The sequence below is a fragment of the Schistocerca gregaria genome, chromosome 1 (assembly GCF_023897955.1).
Source record: "Schistocerca gregaria isolate iqSchGreg1 chromosome 1, iqSchGreg1.2, whole genome shotgun sequence".
In the NCBI taxonomy this organism is placed as follows: Eukaryota; Metazoa; Arthropoda; class Insecta; order Orthoptera; family Acrididae; genus Schistocerca; species Schistocerca gregaria.
The window spans coordinates 545,856,016-545,879,303 of record NC_064920.1 but is presented as its reverse complement, the minus strand read 5'-3'; the positions used below and the strand labels follow the sequence as shown (position 1 = coordinate 545,879,303).

Below are 23,288 nucleotides of genomic sequence, written 5' to 3'. Positions count from 1 at the left end.
GTTCAACTGCTCTTCCAAGTCCTTTGCTGTCTCTGACAGAAATACAATGTAATCGGCGAACCTCAAAGTTTTTATTTCTTTTCCATGGATTTTAATGCCTACTCCGAACTTTTCTTTTGTTTCCTTTACTGCTTGCTCAATAAACAGATTGAATAGCATCAGGGAGAGGCTACAACCCTGTCTCACTCTCTTCCCGATCACTGCTTCCCTATCATGTCCCTCAACTCTTGTAACTGCCATCTGGTTTCTGTACAAATTGTAAATAGCCATTCACCCCCTGTATTTTATCCCTGCCACCTTCAGAATTTGAAAGAAAGTATTCTAGACAACATTGTCAAAAGCTCTCTCTAAGTCTACAAATGCTAGAAACATATGTTTGCCTTTCCTTAATCTTTCTTCTAAGATAAGTCACAGGGTCAGTATTGCCTCACGTGTTCCAACATTTCTACGGAATCCAAACTGATTTTCCCCGAGGTCGGCTTCTATCAGTTTTTCCATTCATCTGTAAAGAATTTGCATTAGTATTTTGTGGCTGTGACTTATTAAACTGATAGTTCGGTAATTTTCACTTCTGTCAACATCTACTTTCTTTGGGATTGGAATTATTATATTCTTCTTGAAGTCTGAGGGTATTTCGCCTGTCTCATACATCTTGCTCACCAGATGGTAGAGTTTTGTCAGGGCTGGCTCTCCCTAGGCTATCAGTAGTTCTAATGGAATGTTGTCTACTCCCGGGGCCTTGTTTCGCCTTAGGTCTTTCAGTGCTCTGTCAAACTCTTCACACAGTATCATATCTGATACTGTGACTTATTATGCACTATATAATTTAGAACATAAAACACCGTTCTGCACTGCACTACTGCACACACTAAGGACACACGCTGATTATTCATGGACGATGAACATGCTGCTAGGCCCCTTGCACTCTATCCAGTATGTTTGGAAAACTTACTCCAGGCCTGATATGTATGAACCCTACACATGTTCATAGCCTCTAATTTGTCTGCCTGAAAAACGAAGTCAGTATCCCTCCATAATTAGGGAGATGCTGTGTTGAAGAGAATGACAAGATATTACTTTTCGCTTTGCAGATGCTGATACATGGTTTTCTTGTAAAATCATTAATTACATTATTATCATATTAAATTATATAATATACATTACTTGGGAGGAATTTTCAGCTACTTTTTTCACACAGATGCAGTTTTCTGTTCTTTTTCATCTCCTTTGGCAGTTTATTCTACAATTTTATTCTCTGACAAAAAATTCTGTTTTTAGATTTGTCTTTGTTTTTCCTTGGTGAATGTCTCAATTGGCTCTTTTTCCATGATTATACATTGAACTACTAGTGAAATAGTAATGTTTCCCCTGATTTGCACAACAGATTGGTACTCCCTTGGCGCAGCAAGGATACCCAGCTTTTAAATAATTCTCTACACTATGCCTGACTACGACTACTACTATTAATAGTAGTAGTAGTAGTAGTAGTAGTAGTAGTAGTAGTAGCAGCAGCAGCAGCAGCAGCAGGAGTAGTAGTAATTCTTTGAGCAGTTTTCTGCAGTTTAAAATTGTGACCATGTTTTATGCTTCTGATCCCCACAGAGTCCTATAGCTAAGGACTGGGTTCATATAGGAATAGTATGACACAACAAGTCATTGGTGGTTACAAACTGATGACAGAACTCTTGAGAGTATAACATAATGATGACATTCTTTTTGCCACTATCTTTATTTTTCATTCCATATCAAGTGACAATCAATACTCATCCCTAAAACTTTGTGTTTTTTAGGCACTCTATTGATTTATCATCTGTCATCGAGAAGAGATGTGCAGTTTATGTTGAAGTGCATACTGTTTGTTTTCTTTATGTTCTGTGTTGACTTATTACGTACTGCCCAATTGTAAACATCCCTGGCAGTTTCCTTTGCTTTCTCTAATAGAAGTTCTGGTATTTCATCAGTGATTACATTGTTGCTGTTATCAACAAAGAGGAATTTTATACTGACTGAAACCTGATTGATAGAAACAGCATGGGCAACATAAAACTGGTCTGGAAAATATTTCATGCACCTTATCATATACAACCCAAATTACAACACCTCCACTAAGCCCAGAGGCCGTAAGTTGGGTTGCCTATGATAAGATCCACAAAGTATTTTCTGGGCCCGTTCCATTTTGCCTACCCCATATTAAGAACAGAGCTGGACCCAATACACTAGGCAAATCTTTGTTTACATGTTTCTTGCCTAACAACTGTTTAACTAAAAATTTATTGCCAGTAGACATCTGAACTATGTCTATGTCCATCTTGGTAACTGCATAGTTGACTGCTAACCAAAGGGTCTTACAACTAGTGCTTGTAGATTGTTTTGTAGTATTTTATGATCAAAATGGTCAGAAGCCTTGAATTAGTCTAAGAAAATGTCCCTGACACAGTCATCATTGACAGAGCTTCAATTAACACTTTTGTGAACTCTGTAATAGCCAATATTGAACCTCACCACATGGGAGACCAAACTGAGCTCTGTTAAAAAGGTTATATTTATTGATTCATTTATTTTTGACAAGGCTCACAGCAGTGAAACTGGCCTATGGTTATCAGTAATCTCCACTAAGTGTGTGCTTAAGGTACTCTGGAAAACCAAAGGACTCATTCATTATATCTGTAAATGAACCTTGTACATTCTCTTTGCAACTTTCAGAACAGAGACAGGAACCTTATATATGCCCGCTGATTTCTTTCTTTCTTTCTTTCTTTTTTTTAACTTCTGTATTGTCTTCCTGACTAAAAGCTCTGTTGTGGGAAATATGCTTGCAGTGTAAGCCACTGTGGATGCCACATATTTATCATATTTTGTTGCAACTTCTCCACAGTACCAGACAAATAGTCGTTTCCAAACTTTGACAGTTCCTGAGGATTTTTCTGTTATTATACCCCCCCCCCCCCCCCCCCCCAATTTATATTTGTCTGCCTTTTTCAGTTTCATGATGCCCAATGCAATGCTTTATTTTCTGCAATATATATTATTTTATTATTGAATGATTTTTTTTGCGGCATTCACTACCCTCCTGTTTATCTTTTTGTACCTTTGACAGTGATGCAGGGACCACAGATTAGTGTAAATAAATGAAAGACTTTCTAATACCCACAGGAATCCATCTATTTTTCTTAGTTTCTGCTGAAGTGGCTACTTTTGGCACTATCTCCTCAAAAAATTTATTTACGTATACTGCAGAATTTAGAGAACTTGGAATCTACATTGTTTTCCATGTACAACTCGTCCCAAGTTGGATTTGACAATGCCTTAGAAAAAGTATGTATTTTATATTTCAAACAGATCTTTCTGTATACCTGCAATGTTGTTGGTTTTACCAAGCTTGTCTTTAGCTTTATTTTCTGACAGTAATCATTTCAGAAATGAATATTTTTTTATAAATACTTTCCACTTTTTCCTGCTGATATCTGTAAGTACAGTGTCCAAGACTGATCTGTACTTTTTGATGCCCTAGTAACAGTGTTAACTATTTGTGTAACACCATAAGTGTTCAAAATGGCTGAGAAGTTGCTATTAATTTCACTGTGAACATGCATTAATATTCACATGTCCACATATTATTATGTTAGTTTTGGGGACTGCGATTCTTTCCAGGACTTCGCTAATTTGTCGAAGAAAATGTTCACATTACTACCAGGTGAGCAGCAGATGCACATAACAATATTAACTTCTTATGGGTTTATTAGTTCAATGGCTGCCAAATCAAAATGGTTATCTACATGAGTTGTGATCATATCTTCTCTAATTTTAGAATGTGTGCCACTTCTCATATAAATGTATGGATTCCAACCCTTTAAGTTACTTCTACAGTAGCAGCTTGCGCTTTCAGATGACAGCAGCAGTATATGCTGTATTTCATTGTCTCCACACTAGTGCTCTGTAATGCACATCACCATGCTATTCAAAGACTGTAATTCAACTTCAAGCTGGTGTACATTATTTTTAATAGACTGCAAATTCTGATGAACATATAATTCTGGGCAAATTTCTATGGTCAATGAAAGTCACAATCACCCTGTGTATGCCTCTTGTGGATCCTTATGTGGTGCCTCATTAGAGTGCATGCTTTACAAACACTGGGCTCCCTCAGCTCTGTCTCTGCTGCGCAAAGTGTGTGCTGGGTCATAATAAAGGGGAGCCTGTTATTTATCCTAAAAAAAGTTAGTCTTCCTACCCATTACAGCAAGTATTTGACCATGTGTGGCTCTGCCATTCACCTGCTTTACTCTCACTAATCAACTCCACCAACCTCCCTTTCACAGTTCTCTTGAGATGCAGACCATGCCTAGTGTAGCCCACCTCTTGATAGTTCTCCCTGCATCAATGTGTGCGTACTCAGCCAGCAGTCAACAGCAACATCTCTAACTCTGCACTGACTCACCATACAGCACTGCTGAGGCAACGTGTTACTAACTTATTCTACTGAGAAAGTTATAACACAGCAAATTATAGGTGCCAAGTAGTATTTGACCTATTTTATTCATCACTGCAAGTGATTATTTGTCTCCTCTTAAATGTGCAAGAAATCTTTTGTATTAACTTTTGAAACTCTCCCAGTTATTTACATTTGTTGGACAAGCAGGTGTAGGTATAATACCACACCAGATTAGTCAAAGCAGTGAGCACTGGCGTATTAAAATCATAAGTTTTAAATGTATAAAATATAAGGGCCAATTATAGTGTATTACACTCACAGCTCCCCTTTTAGCCACTACTCCACTTATGGCCACTTTCATGTAAGTAGTGAATTTTTAAGCTTCTTTTGAATACCAACCAATCTTATAATAGCTTACTATAAACAACAAATAGATACAGATGTATTTTTTACTACTACTTGTTAGGGGTTATAATTTTGTGCAAAAGGCCAGTGCTGAAAAAGATGAGTTTCGTAGAGTTATTCTTTAAGCATCACACAATTGCTTTTTCATATTCTACACATTTTAATAAAACATCAGAAGAAACTTAATTTGCTAAGAGGTAAGGTTAACCATTATAGTTTCATTTCTTAAAAGCTAAATATGGTACAACCCAAAAACATACCATCAAACTTCTGTGACCATTAACAGACCCGTATTTAGTGTTTGTTCCCTATTATCACCATGCTTGCAGGTATATGCAGGGACATACTCTCATCAGCCAGAACATTATGATCACTGACCTACAATCGATATAAACCTCTCCAAGTGAAAGTAGCATCACCTGGTGAGGAATGGCTGCTAGCCAGACACAGCATGGTGCACGTAGAGTCAGTGAGCATGCAGTCCGTGTGTAGAATGGGGAAGGCACGCAATGTATCTGAGTTTGACCGAAGGTAAATTGTGATAGCCTGGAGTCTTGGCACAAGCATTTCGAAAACTGCATGATATGTCCGCTGTTCGAGGAGTACTGTGGTGAATGTCTTCGACACATGCTGAAACTACGTTTAGACATGGTTGGTTTGGGTGGTCACTCCTTATTAAAGACGCTGTAGGCTGGGCAGACTGGTAAAACAGGAAAGGCGGCGAACTGTGGCAGAATGAACATCAGACTTTAATGCTGGGCAGAGTACAAGTGTGTCTGAACACACACCGCACCGAACACTCCTGAAAATGGGCCTCCACAGTCGATGACCCACGCATGTGTCAATGTTAAGACAATGACATTGGCGACTACAACTGAAATTGGCACGTGACCATCAGCACTTGACACTGGCAGAGCTTTTCGTGGTCTAGTGAATCCTGATACCTTCTTCAGCATGCCAATGGGAGGGCATAAATCCGTTGACTTCCAGGGGACCATCTCCTTGACACCTGTACTGCGGGATGCAGATAGCTGGCGGTGGCTCCATTATGCTCTGAGGAACATTCATGTGGGCATCCATGGGTCCATACAAAGCACCATGGCGGCCAAGGAATATTGTGCACGATGATCGTGTTTTCTGACGGCAATGGCATTTTTCAACAATATAATGCACCCTCATGTGGTCAGGAGTGTTATGGAGTGGTTCAAGGCAGATGTGGTACCAACTCTCTCCAGCAAGCTGCCAAAACCTCTATGCCCTCATTCAACGACACATCACCATTGTTATCTGTGCCACTGGCTATTAGGTGGGTGGTCATAATGTATTTTATATTGGTTTGGTTTGCATTCTAGCTATGCTAATTTTATCTAAGTAAGCTCCTTTGAAATATTTCTGGTATTTTTATATCAAATAGATGTAATTAATAGTCTGGCCCAAGGATCTCATATTAATTAATCTATCCTTGTAACATAGTAAAATATGCAATATAAATTAAGAAAACATAACATCTTTTAAATCAAGGTTTTTGAGTCAACCAAAAAATAATAAATTTAAGTATCTTTAAGTATTCTCCCAGTAAAGTTGAAAAGGCAATGGAGGTTACTGTTGAGAAAATGAAGGTTGGTACTGCAAGGAAGCTGTACAATGCTCCAAGAACATCAGGAAATAAAATTTCTGGACTAAACCCTCAAGAATCTATTGGGCACTGTAGTCCACATTACGTCTTGAGGACAGCAGGGGGGGGGGGGGGGGGGGGGGGGGGGGGGGGGAATGAGGGAAAGGGGTGGATGTTGAATGGACTTAGTTCTGGAGTGTTCCATCACCGGCTTTACAGTTAATAAAGAAAATCTTTGTGTGTCTACGCAAAAATTTATCGAAAAGGCATATACGTAAAGTTCTGAGGTTGCATTGCAAACAATCAACCTGGAAAAAGTGATATCATGGTTTTCTCCAATTTTTGTCACAAAAATACATTGAAAGTTAATGGGGGTAAGAGGTTATTTTACATGGGGCAAACATTAATTGGTTCCAGGAAGTAGCTGAAATTTTGTATGTAAATGATATGATTAGTAACCCTAATAGAGTTGTTAACATGGATAAAACCTCTTTTTTTCCCCAGCTCCCAAAGAGAAATTAATTGTAGATTGTTTCTAGGCCTGTCACTACAACAGTTTTTGTTATTTTTTTCTGCTCCACTCAATTGCTGTAATTTTCCTCTACTTCATGGATATTTGTTTCCTTCGTGCTTGTATAATGAACAAATTACTTTCTAGTAAACTGCTGCTACAATTGCTTAACTAGCCAGAATTATAATAAAATGGTGTGGCCAAAAGTGGAGAAATGACTAGTCACAGCTAGAGTTAATGTGTCCAAAACTGGTGAAAGAAATCATTAGGGGGTCACTGGAAGTGCTCAATCTCACTTGTCAGCTTTGACCCTTGACATAATGGTGGTGTGGAGTACATCGCCACTGTGGCACGGTGTTTTTGAGTTGGTTTGTGTTTGATGTCGTGTTGTATTTGGTGTCATGTTCTCGTGGTGGATGTTGACGTGTTGAGCTGTCTGTGTAATGGGTGGTATTGAGTTCATTTGAGTCATGGTTATCAGTGTGATAACACGAGTTTATTGGAGCCCGGGTAGTCAGTACTGTAGCATGGATTAGGAAGTGTTTGCTTTGTTTCAGTGAGTTGTTATGATTTCTTTTATTTCTTTTTTCCCTTGTGGTTTACACTTTGGGCATTTTCGTGTTTCTCATGTGGAATGAAATTTAATACCTTTTTAATTTCTTTGTTAGATATGGATATGACTGATAAGTTTACCAGCTTTTCATTACTTGCTCCTTTGGATGATCATACATTATCTATAATGTTTCTGCGGCATTTTGGAGTAATAGCAGAATATGTTAGGTGCCATACCTGTGGCCAGTGCATGAAGTTTACGATAGTTCCAGTGTCTCGGACCCGGCACCTAAATGTGATGCACTGTCATCACGACAACATCTAGCATTTGATACGCCACAGTACCTTTTTCGAGAAATCTAGGTTGGTCATTAGGGAGAATGTTTTACTAACATATTACTTTTGTTACAAATCATCTTTAAGTTTTTGTGCATGATTCTGATGTGAGTGCTGGAACTGTTTTACACTGATTTTCTTTTTGTTGCAAGGTGTATGTTAATTATAGGAGGAAATTGGGTGGGCCAGGGGTCATCGCTGAAACTGAAGAGTTGCATTTCAGTTAGAGCAAGTATGGGAGAGGTTGTTATTTCAGGGCAGTGGGTATTCCGATTGTGATTTTTCAGAGTTATAGTAAGAGGGAACCTGTGGACTTGATGAGGAATGTCCTGAGGAGGGTGGTATGGTTATGTTTTTAGGAGGTCTGTAGAGAGGATGTGTAGGACGAGGGTGATGAGTTGAATGTGTTGTTGGGAGGGGGGGGGGGGGTGGATATTTTTAAGATTGATGGGGCAGGTTTTGGGTCTGAGGAAGTTTTTAGAGGTTGTCGGAGAGGATCAAAAGTTTTTTTAAAGGCATGATTGATCTTGATTTAGTTTAGTTTGTTCCTTTTTTTTTTTATTACTTTTGTGTTTGAGTTGTTGGGGTTCTGGTCACTTTTAATAGAATTATGTAGGTGTGTGAAGCCTGTGGTTTTTTACTTGTGTTTTGCCAGTAGGTCTAGAGAAATTTCTGATTCTGCTTTTTGGAGTTGCAAGTGCGAGTTTTCATGACAAAAATTGGAAAAAGCCATGATATCACTTTTTTTCCCAGTTGTTTGATTGCAATGCAGCCTTAGAACTTCAGAAATCTGCCTTTTTAAGCTGTATGGCTATAAGTGATGCCTCGCCCCTCTCTCTCTTCTTCCTTTCAAATACAAGTATCTTCCAATTCCACTTAGCAGATGTTCATAGGGTGCCACAGCAAAATTTACGAATAAAACTTTTCACAAAAAGAAAAGATGGAGGCAGAGGGCAGTTGTGTAATTACGTAAATAAAGACCTGAGTAGCTCCCAGTATGTTGAGAAAATTGTTATTTTTCAGCAGAACAGAATGCAAATCATTGCAGACTATATAGCTTCACATTCTATTCATCTATGATAACCTTTCATGTCCATATTTTACCAAGACAAATAAGAATATCCATTACCAAAGGTGCGATCTAGAACTAAAAGGAAATAAAAATACGATGGCATTAAATGTCATAACAGCCAATTCAAAGCAGCTTAATCTGTTTCAGTTAGAGAAATATATGGGAAATTTATTTTAGAGCTTAGGCACCAGCATTTACATTGCAAATACTGTTGATTGAGACACTTATCTTCAAGGATGTGCTCTGTGTTTAAATGGATCTGGAGACTAACATAACAGTACATTATATCCTCCTACAAAATTCTCCAATCATCAATGAGAAAAGAATGTAGCAAGTTCATGTCAAATCCTAACACTGTCTTTGATACCAATATGGACAAGAACACTGGTAAGGAATCATTTACCGTGTTACTGGTATTGGGCATTTGCCTGAACTGATTGAAATTAATATAAAATATTTTTCCCAGTAAAACAGGGCGATTAGACAAATACAATACTTGAGAAGTGCAGTTTCAAAATTTATTTATAACAGGTTAACTATTGTCTCACTTCACTCAATATCTACATCAAAGATCTGTGTACAACATCCTAAAATAAAATTATTGGGATATGCACATTTAATTTTTTGTCACACAAATGGTAGTTATTTATATACCTGTAATTTCTGGGTCCGTTTGGTTGCCCCATGTGTATTGACTGAAGAAGAATCAACTCCTAACACTTTCAGACTGTGGTGTAGTGCAAGCAGAGAGGTCAAGTAGCCTTTCCCACTACCAACATCAACAATGTGGCTTGTACCAGCCACTTTTGAAAGTGCAGCAACCAGTTCACTCATTATTTCAACTTCATGTGCCTTTTTGGGGGACATAAACTGATTAAGCTGTGGAATACTCTGAGAACTAGTTCCCCAAGATATAATCTTGCTCCGAAGATCAGAAGGTGATAAGCAAACATCGTTCAAAATACCAGTTGACATTTTGTTGGCTTCCATCAAGTATTTACTGAGATGGCACATGCTTGATGCAGAGTCTGTTTTCGAGTCCCAAAACAAACTCAATGCACTGTCCATACCCACATACTCGATCTCACTCTTCAATTCCTCTGGTACACATGTATCCCAAAGATCTTCAGTGATGAAATTTACCAAATGACAGTTTGCTAATTGCGAGAACCTATTAAAAAACTCTATAACTTCACCTAATTTCGCTCGAAGCGCCATTTTAAAAATGTAGGTTTATCAGAATGATAGTTTCGCCGAAGTTGTAATAATAGTATTAAATTTGTACAAAGCACACAGTTTCCTATACTTTGCTCTTATGGAACCCAAGAGATCCAGGATGTCCTCGTTTTCTGAATTGCTGGTTGGGAAAGATCGGCACAACTCCATAAACTTTTCTAAGTCCTTCTCTCCTTTGGAATTATTTCCTGGCGTTCTGCTGATGATAAGCCAGGCCTGAATAACTCCTTTATAGAAACCAATCTCTGCGCCTATTTCTGCACCTCTGTGATATCCCAAATGGAAACCTTCACATAACCCATCTACAGAACCTTTCTTCAACCCCTCCTGAAAACCTTCTGCACTTAATTTTTCTTCGCTTAACAGCAGCGATTCGAAGACATCGTTTATGTCATTTTCATTTACTTGAGTGTCATGCACAATGGGAACCTCCATTGCGACGGTTATCAAATCACCTTTCGTTTTTGAACCAAAATTATTAACTGCGGCTTTTTAAACTTCATTTTACACAACTTTTACCTCAGCAAACATTTCTCATCGTACGACATGCACCATGCATTGAACAACTAAGTCTCAAAGATCATGGTTGAAGTTAAAATGACTTAGTGTTCGAACGTGGACAGTGATAAAAAAATACGCTGTAAAATTAAAACTTGATGTAAAAGTCGTAATAAATTTTGAACACTGTAATAATATGGATGACAGAAGCTATCATGCAATCGATTTGTTATAAAGGTACAGTAGACTTCACGGTAACCAGTCTGTGACGTCAATACCACAGGCTTCTCTATCTATTGAATTTACTGTGCATGATACGTACGTATCTTTGGCATAGCACGATCTTTGTGTGCTACACTGTAATGAGTGTAATGTGTATGATATTTTCAATATTTATGGTCGGAGATTCGAAGGTATGTACTCACTACTTAGTAGTCCTTAGCTGTTCTTGTTGTTCTCTGATACGTATTCCGTAGTGTCTGTCTTGCTGGTCTGTGCGCTGTCAAGTATGGGGTGCATTAATGTGTCTTGTCCGTTGAACGTTTGTTAGCGTGTTATGAAGAAGGTAAGTTGAATATTATAATCCACAAGGATCATAATTTGCAAGAGGAACCAATTTCATCCATAATTCAACACGTAATTCTTCACCTCTTCTATAATAGAAAGAAGGCGGCGCGTTCTTGTTGACATGATGGAAGTCTCGTGCGATGCAACGAGACGATACGCACAATTTCCGTTTTACTGAGAACTTATGTTTTTAGTTTATTGAAGTATAGTTTGACATTTTTACTACTAAATAAGAAATATATCTCCCATTTCTAGGATTGTCTTCTGCTGTTATCTTTGCGTTTTTCTCCACTGAGTAAAGGTGGGTGAGTTAGGCGTTATATCATGGAAGTGGAAAAAAGCACCTTTGTACCGCATTGCTGGACAGGATGTTGCATGAACAGTGCTATGTGTAAAATCGAACTCGTACCTGTGCCCATTTGCAAGGCGTTAATATATTTTATTATTAAATGTGAAATAGAACTGCACGAGTTCGTGTTGTTCATTGGTTACCGCTACATAGATTTTCTAGAGTCAGTAGATATTGTATCGGCACAGTGGTTTTGTTTCCAGGAATGTCAGGTCAGGTCAACTGATGGCTGCGATTACTCGTCGGCTGCGACTCTTGACCATGGCCATGAACGTAAGAATAAACGGGGAGGGCGCTACAGACTTACAGGCTGTTTGTTGTTTTGGAGCCAGTACCATCAAGCTAGATATCCCAAAACATTAGCAGACTCTTTCAGATTGCAATTTTTTTTTCGTAATCTGACGTATTTACACATCAGGTATTTTAAATAGTAATTATTACAGTGCTTACCCCAATAATTGCGAGGGAGGCATTTTCACAGTATTTCTGGTATTAAATGCTTATTTGATTCAGTAATACTGCGCATTTGACCTAGTAAATGTAACGTTGGCGTCTACATGTAAAAGACCAAGAAAATTATGGTCTAGAAAGGATGCTTCAGTAATCCATGTCAACCTTTAGCCCATAAATGTGTGAAATGGTGAAAGAAATAAGCAGGACATGCTACCATAACTCTGGGAAGTCAACAAGTAAAAGATTGTGGAAATGTCGAAGGAACACCTCCATGGTGAACTGAATTGTATTAGGTCTGTGCATCAGTACGATTGTGGTTTTCACATCCTCTCCCTTCGAACTTATACCGATGGAGGGTCATTCAATGTCTGGACAATAACAAAAAAAGATAACTTTTTTGAAAGTGTGTTCTAGGAATTGGCAAGCCAATAAATGTCACCAGATGGCAGTTCTGATGCTAATGAACATTAAAATGATACCTCCTATGTTAGTGCAAAAGACTGCATTGTGAATAAAGGAATTGTTTAATAGCCTACACACTGTACATGATATTTTTCTATAGCCCAACCTCTGTAACACGTAAATGCTTTGTAAATGTGTTTTAATGGAGACTTAATAGCAAGTATTTCACATTTCATCTTCACACTAAATTAGTGTATCTTTTTAACAGTAGTGTATCTGCTTTATCTCCCAGAGTATTCCTAGCCATGACCCCTCTGTTAGTATTTAAGGAATAATGTGCTTGATTTTTACTTTCAACTTTCATTTTGAGGTTTTCACAGTACATCAGGCTACACCAAGCTTTATGATAAACCATTAATATCAAGGTGCCCTGAAACTTTATTCATTTGTTCATCTAGCAGGAGATCAAATTTGGCACGGTGTATTGAGATAGTCAGGAACATAAGTGTGGATAATAAGAAACATTATGCATAAATGAAGGGTACATGTAATAAAGCTCCATCAAAATTTAGTTCATAATGCCATCTTATAGAGGAACTGGCGTACAACAGGCTAATGTGGCAGGGTCTGTTTTCTGTATAAATGACTGAGGTGGTAGAAAATCTGTGCTAAAGATTTGTTGTGCTTGAAACAAACAATGAAGGTCCACGTGATGTTGAGGAAGAATGGCCAGGATTAATTTTCTTAGTTTGTCTACTTTTGTTTCAATTTATGACACTGTAGCTTCGTGTTACTGGCTTACCAGCAATACTTGCCAGTCACTCCCACATTATAAACGAAATTCAAGCTGTTACAATGTTCAGTAATAATTCAAAAACTAATATAGTAATGTTCCACATTGTGCATCCATAGTAGGCTGGAAAAGGCATTTTTCTTGGTAAGTTGAGCAGGACAACACCTTAAGTTTACTGGTATTATGCAAAGCTATTTCATAAGTGGAATGAAGACACCAGAAATGTCAGATGTGAATATTCCAGTCCTGTGCAGAATTCAATGAAAAGAAGTGTTGATGTATTTGATTCTTCAAAGAGATCATAGGGCATGTCATGTTACAGGTGATGATTGTAAGTACCTATGATTGAGATGTTTTCAGAATGTTTAAATTATAGAAAGGAGACCAGAGGAAAACATAACACTATATCAAACACACCTAAAGAAGGAACCGTATCAGAAGTGCATTAACATGTCACGAGAGGCCCCAAACCACATTAGAGCATTCATGATAGCAAAGGGTTATAATTAACAGAAGTTAAGTAGCAACTGATTTTAGTGACTGAGTAAAACACAAATTTTGAGTACCTTATGAGTGACACTTTCCATATGTGACAATATACAGCCGACTGTTCTAAACTTGATTTACAGATAAACTAGATAGATGCAACTCTAACTGGAAAAGCATAAACAACATATTACTTAAAATGATCTACCTAAGAGAAAAGCAGACAAGTCTCATCAGATGAAATGTTTCAAATGTTTGAAGTCCAAAAAATCTGATAAAGAAAGCAGTCTGTCTGAATGGAAATTAGTTTTATACGTATGACCAAATCTGTTCCAACAAAGGACTATGATCAGAACAAATAGCAAACATGTAAGTGACGAAAGCTGGCATTTTTGATCCAACAACTTTTTAAACTTGAAACAAGCAAAACAAATGAAAGTGTTTTGGGACAACTTAGATGATGGATGTCTGTTTAGTTTTTGATGCCATGAGGGCTCTCCTTATTGTTACTGTTGTGCCTGTGACATTTAGGCACAATGTCTTTGTAATGGGTTCTCTATGCAGAGGGCCTGATAGAGGATGGCAATGACCCACTCTGGTGTGGGACATTTTTCTCATTAGATTGTGAGTGATGGTATCTTCAAATAGAGTTTTAGCTGTGCAGTACTTGTTTTTTGTAAGTTGTTGGCTTGCCAGTGAGTTACTTTTATGTGGGACACAGTCTAACAATTTGAATAAAATGTGTGTTTGTTGACTTTAATTTTGCTTGCCATTTGTTTCTAGATATGGATATAATTATTCGTACTTCTCAAATCACAGACCTGTACATTTGGTGATGTCTTAACAAGGTTGGGAGGTCCATTAGGAATGGTTCGTGTATAATGGCTTTTTGGGAGATGGGTGTGGTTGTGGAAATTGATGAATCAGGCTAAGAATGGGGGAACATGGCTCAAGGGAGTGGGCTATTGTTTCTGGGTGTGGGTACTAGAATAATTTTAGCATGGGGAAGACATACTGAACAGATTTTGGTTGGCTTAATAGAGGCGTCTGTTGTGCAGGTTCTGCTACCTAGTTGTTTTTCTTCAGATAGAGATTTGTGTAGTTGGGGTTTTCAGTATTTAGGATGAATCAGTGTGTATAGTTCAATGATTATTCAGCAGGAGGTTGCAGTGAATACCTAGGGTTATCGGGGGCTGTTCGTTTGTTTTAGGAATGAGGAAGAACTGCACTACGAAATCGCAACATTCAGTAAGTCCCCATTAGACTAAAGATAGACTTCTTGATTGCCAAATGGCACCATCAAGAAGGGTTATATCTGCAAGGTGGTTTCAATTTTGCACTTGCTATCTTTTAATGTGCAATCAGGGTGTTTCCCGTCATTTTCAGTAGGTTGAATGGGGTCACCATTCTTCCGTGTTTTCACTTGAGATACTGGTGTTCATGTGTGTAAAAATGTAGATGTAGCTAAGTGTTGATTATTCAAACAAGATAAGAACTAATTACTTAAAGCTTCTTAACTTGTATTTAACGTGTATATGTAAAAGATTGTCAAATTAGCCTTCCAAACCCAAATAACTCACTGGTATAGAATTTAACTATAGTTTGTGTTTTTAATGTGGTACTGTCTACAAAATTCTTAAGTGTGGCCAGAATTGTAACTGGGCAGAAGTTCCTTCTGTTTAGTTATAATGCAGTTTTGTATCTGGCCTACAGTAAGACAGCAAAACAGGTGTGTGTAGTTAGTAGTGATAACTACACATGTATATTCTTGCTGACAATCTGAACCTTGTTTAATCCTGCAGTAGAACTTTAGAATTAATTATTACTTTATGTATATAGCTGATTTGCTTCTTTCTTTTAAGTGATGATACAGAGTTACTAGTGATATTGCCCCGAATTCCACTAAAAATAGTCCTTTTGTGTCCAGTTGGGCAGACTTAAAATGTATTGAAGTTAGGATTCACGTGAACTACATTTTAAGTATTTTTTTGTCAGCTACTATTACATAAGTATGAACCAACTGTGTATTTTTTCAGTAGCCGTGTGGCACACATTATGTGCTCTATATTGCAGTGAAACAGAACTGGCTGCAGCAGCTCTGCATGATACTGGTAGCACCAAAATTGCAACAATTAACTTACACAGTGGCAAATTTATTGCTTTGTCAGAAGCGAAAGCATGTTTTGTATTTCGAAATGCATTACTTGTAAGACATGCCTCAGGATATTTTAGAATGTAAGGATTCTTTTGATGCCATTATATTTTGCTACTCTGATGTTGGCAGGCTTGAATGACTTTTGAATTGGACCAATAAAATGTGTTAACTTCTGTTCATGGTGAATGTGTGCAACATATTGGAGGGGGCAAAAGTCAAAAAGTAACAATGCTGTTACAGCTGTGAATAACTTTGTTCTTTTCACTTTTCTTTTGTTTCAGATTCTGACAATGGAAGTGCAGGAGATCAAACATCCAAAAAATTAATTCAGCACTGCCTAACAAATCAAAATTATGGAGTTTACAGTAGAAACCAGAGGTCAGTTTTGCGTGTGTGCACACACACACAAGTGCACCCCCCCCCCTCCTCCCCACACACATTGTGAGGTTTACCGATATCTTGGTGTGGGAGATAAAGGTCAACCTGTGCAGAGGATGACATCCAAAGAGTGCAAGATTGTTGATGAGCGTGTGGAAACTTCAGTATAAAGATGTTCTTGGAAACTAGTTATGAAGGACGTGGCTCTGGCGAAGTCTGGAACTCTGCATCTGTACTTTTGCAAAATTCATCTGGGGCAACTATTAACACAGATCACTGTCAGACATCACAACATTAAAAAGATTTGTTGTTGTCTTCAGTCCTGAGACTGGTTTGATGCAGCTCTCCATGCTACTCTATCCTGTGCAAGCTTCTTCATCTCCCAGTACTTAATGTAACCTACATCCTTCTGAATCTGCTTAGTGTATTCATCTCTTGGTCTCCCTCTACGATTTCTACCCTCCACGCTGCCCTCCAATACTAAATTGGTGATTCCTTGATGCCTCAGAATATGTCTTACCAACCGGTCCCCCCTTCTTGTCAAGTTGTGCCACAAACTCCTCTTCTCCCCTATTCTATTCAATACCTTGTCATTAGTTGCGTGATCTACCCATCTAATCTTCAGCATTCTTCTGTAGCACCACATTTCGAAAGCTTCTATTCTCTTCTTGTCCAAACTATTTATCGTCCATGTTTCACTTCCATACATGCCTACACTCCAAACAAATACTTTCAGAAACGACTTCCTAATACATAAATCTATATTCGATGTTAACAAATTTCTCTTCTTCAGAAAAGCTTTCCTTGCCATTGCCAGTCTACATTTTATATCCTCCCTACTTTGACCATCATCAGTTATTTTGCTCCCCAAATAGCAAAACTCCTTTACTACTTGAAGTGTCTCATTTCCTAATCTAATTCCCTCAGCATTACCCGATTTAATTTGACTACATTCCATTATCCTCGTTTTGCTTTTGTTGATGTTCATCTTATATCCTCCTTTCAAGACACTGTCCATTCTGTTCAACTGCTCTTTCAGGTCCTTTGCTGTCTGACAGAATTACAATGTCATCGACGAACCTCAACGTTTTTACTTCTTCTCCATGAATTTTAATACCTACTCCGAATTTTTCTTTTGTTTCCTTTACTGCTTGCTCAATATACAGATTGAATAACATTGGGGAGAGGCTACAACCCTGTCTCACTCCCTTCCCAAACACTGCTTCCCTTTCATGCCCCTCAACTCTTATAACTACCGTCTGGTTTCTGTACAAATTGTAAATAGCCTTTCGTTCCCTGTATTTTACCCCTGCCACCTTTAGAATTTGAAAGAGAGTATTCCAGTAAACATTGTCAAAAGCTTTCTCGCAAGTCTACAAATGCTAGAAATGTAGGTTTGTCTTTCCTTAATCTATTTTCTAAGATAAGTCGAAGGGTCAGTATTGCCTCACGTGTTCCAATACTCCTGCGGAATCCAAATTGATCTTTGCCGAGGTAGGCTTCTACCAGTTTTTCCATTCGTCTGTAAAGAATTCGTGTTAGTATTTTGCAGCTGTGACTTATTAAACTGATAGTTCGGTAATATTCACACCTGTCAACACTTGTTTCTTTTGGATTGGGATTATTATATTCTTCTTGAAGTCTGAGGGTATTTCGCCTGTCTCATACATCTTGCTCACCAGATGGTAGAGTTTTGTCATGACTGGCTCTCCCAAGGCCGTCAGTAGTTCTAATGGAATGTTGTCTACTCCGGGGGCCTTGTTTCGACTCAGGTCTTTCAGTGCTCTGGTATACTCTTCACGCAGTATCATATCTCCCATTTCATCTCCATCTACATAGTCTTCTATTTCCATAATATTGTCCACAAGTACATCATCCTCGTATAGACCCTCTATATACTCCTTCCACCTTTCTGCTTTCCCTTCTTTGCTTAGAACTGGGTTTCCATCTGAGCTCTTGATATTCATGCAAATGGTCCTCTTTTCCCCAAAGGTCTCCTTAATTTTCCTGCAGGCAGTATCTATCTTACCCCTAGTGAGATAAGCCTCTATCCTTACATTAGTCCTCTAGCCATCCCTGCTTAGCCATTTTGCACTTCCTGTCGATCTCATTTTTGAGACGTTTGTATTCCCTTTTGCCTGCTTCATTTACTGCATTTTTATATTTTCCCCTGTCATCAATTAAATTCAATATTTCTTCTGTTACCCAAGGATTTCTACCAGCCCTCATTTTTTTACCTACTTGATCCACTGCTGCCTTCACTACTTCATCCCTCAGAGCTACCCATTCTTCTTCTAGTGTATTTCTTTACCCCATTCTTGTCAATTGTTCCCTTATGCTTTCCCTGAAACTCTGTACAACCTCCGGCTCTTTCAGTTTATCAAGGTCCCATCTCCTCAAATTCCCACCTTTTCTTCAGTTTTAATATACAGTTCATAACCAATAGATTGTGGTCAGTCCACATCTGCCTTTGGTTCCTAAATCTCTCTTACCATTATATAATCTGCCTGATACATTCTAGTATCTCCAGGATTCTTCCATGTATACAACCTTCTTTTACGATTCTTGAACCAAGTGTTAGCTATGATTGTTATGCTCCTATGTGCAAAATTCTACCAGACTGCTTCCTCTTTCATTTCTCTCCCCCAATCCATATTCACCTACTATGTTTCCTTCTCTCCCTTTTCCTACTGACAAATTCCAGTCACCCATGACTATTAAATTTTCGTCTCCCTTCTCCTCATACATTTCATCAATTTCTGTCATCTGCAGAGCTAGTTGGGATATAAACTTGTGCTACTGTAGTAGGCATAGGCTTCGTGTCTTATCTTGCCGACAATAATGCGTTCAGTATGCTGTTGGCAGTAGCTCACCCGCACTCCTATTTCTTTTTTCATTATTAAACCTACTCCAGCATTACCCGTATTTGATTTTGTATTTATAACCCTGTATTCACCTGACCAGAAGTCTTGTTCCTCCTGTCACCGAACTTCACTAATTCCCACTATATCTAACTTTAACCTATCCATTTCCCTTTTTAAATTTTCTAACCTACCTGCCTGATTAAGGGATCTGACATTCCACACTCTGATCCGTAGAATGCCAGTTTTCTTTCTCCTGAAAACGACTTCCTCTTGAGTAGTCCCTGCCCGGAGATCCGAATGGGGGACTATTTTACCTCCGGAATATTTTACCCAAGAGGATGACATCATCATTTAACTATAGAGTAAAAGAAAAAGACAAAAAGATGTTTTTTGCAGATGATATGGTAATATGGGGCGATAAAGAGGTAGATGTACAGTTACAGCTTGATGCGTGGAAGGAAGTAATGAAAAGGTATGGATTAAAAATAAAGATAAGAGTGAAGTAATGACATTTGGAAGAGAGAAAGGAATCAACGGAAATATTACCTTGAATGGAGAACCCCTGAAAGTGCTAGAAAGTTTTACTTATTTATGGCAGAGTGCACCAATCTCGATTAACAGTTAACCATGCTTAAGTCAATATATAATCCTGTTCAGTGCAGTATTCTAGTGCACCAACATCGATCCAAGTTAAACGAGGGTATCGACCGCCGCTATATTTAACTGGGGCTCTTTCCCGGTTTTCTCGACATAACTGCGGTTTTAGAAGCATGCACTATTAAGATGGCGGTGCATTTTGATGTTATGGATGGCATTGAGGAAGATTTGTTATACCTTGACCATTTAAATCGCGACCGAAATCGTGTTGGAGTGATTGTGGAAAGGGGAAACCCTTTTGAAGATTATGGTGACAGGAAGTTTGAAGAGAGATTTCGTCTGTCAAAAGAAACAGTCTGCAGGTTATTAAATCAAATTGATGATAGGTAAGAATTTCCTACTGATAGGAATAACCCTGTTTCTCCGATAAACAGACTTTTGATTACTTTAAGGGCATATGCAACAGGTGTATTCCACATTCTTATTGGGGACAACAGTAATATACATCGTACAACAGCACAACGAATCATCAGTGATGTATCAGACATCATAGCATCACTGTCTCCTCACTTTATAAAATTTCCTAAAAGAGAAGTAGTGCACTCTGTGATGTTCGGTTTTAGTCAATTGGACTGAATTTCTGGCGTTGTTGGTACCTTGGATTGTAGTCATATAAGAATTCAGTCTTCTGGAGGACATAATGCTGAACTTTTCCGCAATAGGAAATCATATTTTTCCTGTAACTGTCAAACCATTAGTGATCACAATTTGTTAATAAGAGATATTGTCACTCAATGGCTGGGGACTGTGCACGACAGTACCATATTTCTCAATTGCGCTCGCAGAGCTCAATTTGAAAACGGAGAAATATCACAAGGTCACTTATTGGGAGATAGTGGTTATGCATGTAGATCCTACTTGTTAACTCCACTTTTAAATCTGCAAAATGAAGCAGAGCATTAATATAACAGGTCTCATATTAAAACTAGAAACACTGTTGAGAGAAAATATGGTATGTGGAACAGTAGATTTCCCATATTATCTGCAGGAATAAGATGTAATCCACTGGAAGCAATGTCAATAATTGAGAGTACAGCTGTCCTGCATAATATTGCGAGGAGTACAGGCAGTGAAGAACCACCAGAAGATCCTGAAATTTCTCGACTTTTAAATCCGTTATGTGATGAGAGAGACCCCAACATTGAAGACAACGAACCCGTGCTACCTGGACAGCAGGTGTATCGTGATGATACATTACCTGGAAGAGCAGTTTGTCGTGCTATAATTAATGAACATTTCCAATAATCTAATATAAATTCAGACATTGTTCCTAATGAAAAATTATGATTATAGTTATGGGATTTCGCCGTATTTTCAATTTTTCAGATTATTTCAGCATGTAATCTATTTTGTTTCTGCTGTCTAGCAAACGTAAAATTACTCACTGAACTGGGTGTGTGATGCGAAATTTGAAGTTTTGGTGTGCCAGGGACAGGATGTGCTGCCTACAGACAATTACCCAGCTGCTGATTTTCTGAGATACTTTTTAATGTGGAACTGTTGATGATTCATTATTAAAGATATATTTCTTGCATCATATTGGTTGTGAAAGCAATGCAGTATTGTTATTTATATACATGTTAAGTTTCTGGGTATGTACTTTAATTTGAGAACAAATGACTCCATTACATTTAGAGTGTGTGTGAGTGTAAGTGAGTGGAATAAAATATAATGAATATTTCTGTATAATGTTCACTATAGATATTAAACATCTCTTAAATTTTCGACTGTAACAACAAATATGTGAATGTCTAACAGTTTTGCAATATTAAGAGCACATTCTTTATTATTAGAACCTTCCAGTTTAGAGATTATTTTACTGCACTTCTGCTCAGTATTAATGCAGTCTTATCACCTAGATTAGCTTAAACTTGTGAATATGCAGTAAACACATAGGCACAAAATAATCATTTGTGTAATAACATAAAATGTCAGCTTGGGATTGTTTATTTGGTAAATTGTTTCCATATTAATCACTACTATTTGTTTACAATATGATTTTCTTCCAACATAAGTGTGTGTGTGTGTGTGTGTGTGTGTGTGTGTGTGTAGCTAAAATGTTGTGCAAAGAATTGAATTATGTTGTTAATTCTAGGCAGTAATGCGTGTAGCAGCACTTCACACAATATTATGTAAAACTGTATAGTATAAAAAAATACATGAAATTGAAGACAAATTTGTGTTTAGAAATTGCCACCAAAAACAAGTTCTCATTACTACAAAAGGCAATGGAATTTTGTGAGCAATGTCTAATACTTTGGGGATCAGTGCAAGAGCAATAATTAGTTAAGGAGTGTGCTACTTTGGAAAATATGAAAACAGAACTGTAATGCTGTGGGTTTACAGTATGAAGTGTCATACTTTATACTGAGGGAAACTCACTCTGTCACTGATGTTGATGCAGTTTTTTTTTTCACATATTTAATGCTCACCTGTACAGAAGGCAATTCCTTGTCATTGCATAGTGCCACAGAAAAATGCCTCACTGCAAATACAGTTGTGGCAGAAGTTATGAGTTGCCATCATAAACATTAGCATGTGCAGAGTATTGCTAAGAAAGCCACACATGCTATGATTACTATAGCAGAAAACAGTGACCCATCATAGGAATGCATTTCTGGAAATATCTTGCTACAAATTTTGTTGTGATAAGTTATGGGCTGACATTATAAACATTAACAGGTGCAGAGTATTGCTAGAAAAGCCGTACGATGCTAATCTCACTACTGTCCATATTAGCAATGTATTATTCAATAATGCCTCTCTACAAATACTGTTATGTTAAATGTTACAGGTTTCCACCACACACATTACCAAGTGGTGTGTCTAGGAGAGCCACATATGCTATGCTTACTTTTGCAGAAAAGAGAACCCACCACAGCAATGTATTTCTCAACATGCCTCACTTCAAATTGTATTGTCATAAAAAATATAGTTTCCCATTATAAACATTACCAGGTGCAGAGTATTGCACGGAAAATGGCACACACAAAATTATGATTTGAAGCACTTTCCCTCATAATTTAATATGTTAGGATATTTCTGGTATAAACAATGCAAAACATAACATTGGGCCTCATGTATATAACTGTTACAGCAGATATGTTCATTCCAAAGTTAGAGTAACAAGGATGCTTTATTACTATTATTTTGCTTCATTAACAGTCTACCTCATTGTTACGTCATTTAAGTAGAAATTGGCACCTGGCGTGTAGCTTATTCGAGTAAACTGCAGTGTTGCTAATCTGTTTTTATATATGAAGTAATTCTAATTTTAAGGGATTGGATGAAACTTAGTCCAGACCAAATAAGCTATAAACAGATATTAGACACCAACTAGGATAGTAGCAGTATCACTAACAGGACAAACACAGATAAACAATTTGAACTGTGAGACAACTTTAATACATTAGATAGAATACAACACAGCACAAAATATTACAAAAATTCAGTCATAGGAAAAAGTCACGTGTCACTGGCATTTTTCTTCAAGTATTTTAGTTTTTCTTTCAGTGCCAGAATCTTTA

The 23,288-nt window shown here is 37.8% G+C and overlaps 2 protein-coding genes and 1 long non-coding RNA gene across 4 annotated transcripts in view; 1 reads left to right on the top strand and 2 right to left on the bottom strand.

Moving 5' to 3' along the window:
* LOC126355899 (probable methyltransferase-like protein 25) overlaps positions 1 to 10,727 on the bottom strand; it is a 70,514-nt gene extending 59,787 nt beyond the window's left edge. The window contains exon 1 of one of the 2 annotated variants that reach the window (XM_050006412.1): positions 9,578 to 10,727. In XM_050006412.1, the coding sequence (XP_049862369.1) occupies positions 9,578 to 10,141 (564 nt within the window). In that variant the 5' untranslated portion in view covers positions 10,142 to 10,727. The remainder of the gene's footprint in view (positions 1 to 9,577) is intronic. The other variant, XM_050006420.1, reaches the window with a different exon arrangement.
* LOC126355914 (protein LTO1 homolog) lies at positions 10,160 to 10,594 on the bottom strand. Its single transcript, XM_050006431.1, has one exon. It carries the CDS (start codon positions 10,592 to 10,594, stop codon positions 10,160 to 10,162), a length of 435 nt encoding a protein of 144 aa, XP_049862388.1.
* Positions 10,728 to 10,975: 248 nt separating the features above from the next.
* On the top strand, positions 10,976 to 21,439 carry LOC126355894 (uncharacterized). The gene is made up of 3 exons (XR_007565548.1): positions 10,976 to 11,070; positions 16,144 to 16,240; positions 21,191 to 21,439. It is a non-coding gene; the product is annotated as an uncharacterized LOC126355894 (long non-coding RNA).
* The last annotated feature ends 1,849 nt before the right edge of the window (positions 21,440 to 23,288 follow it).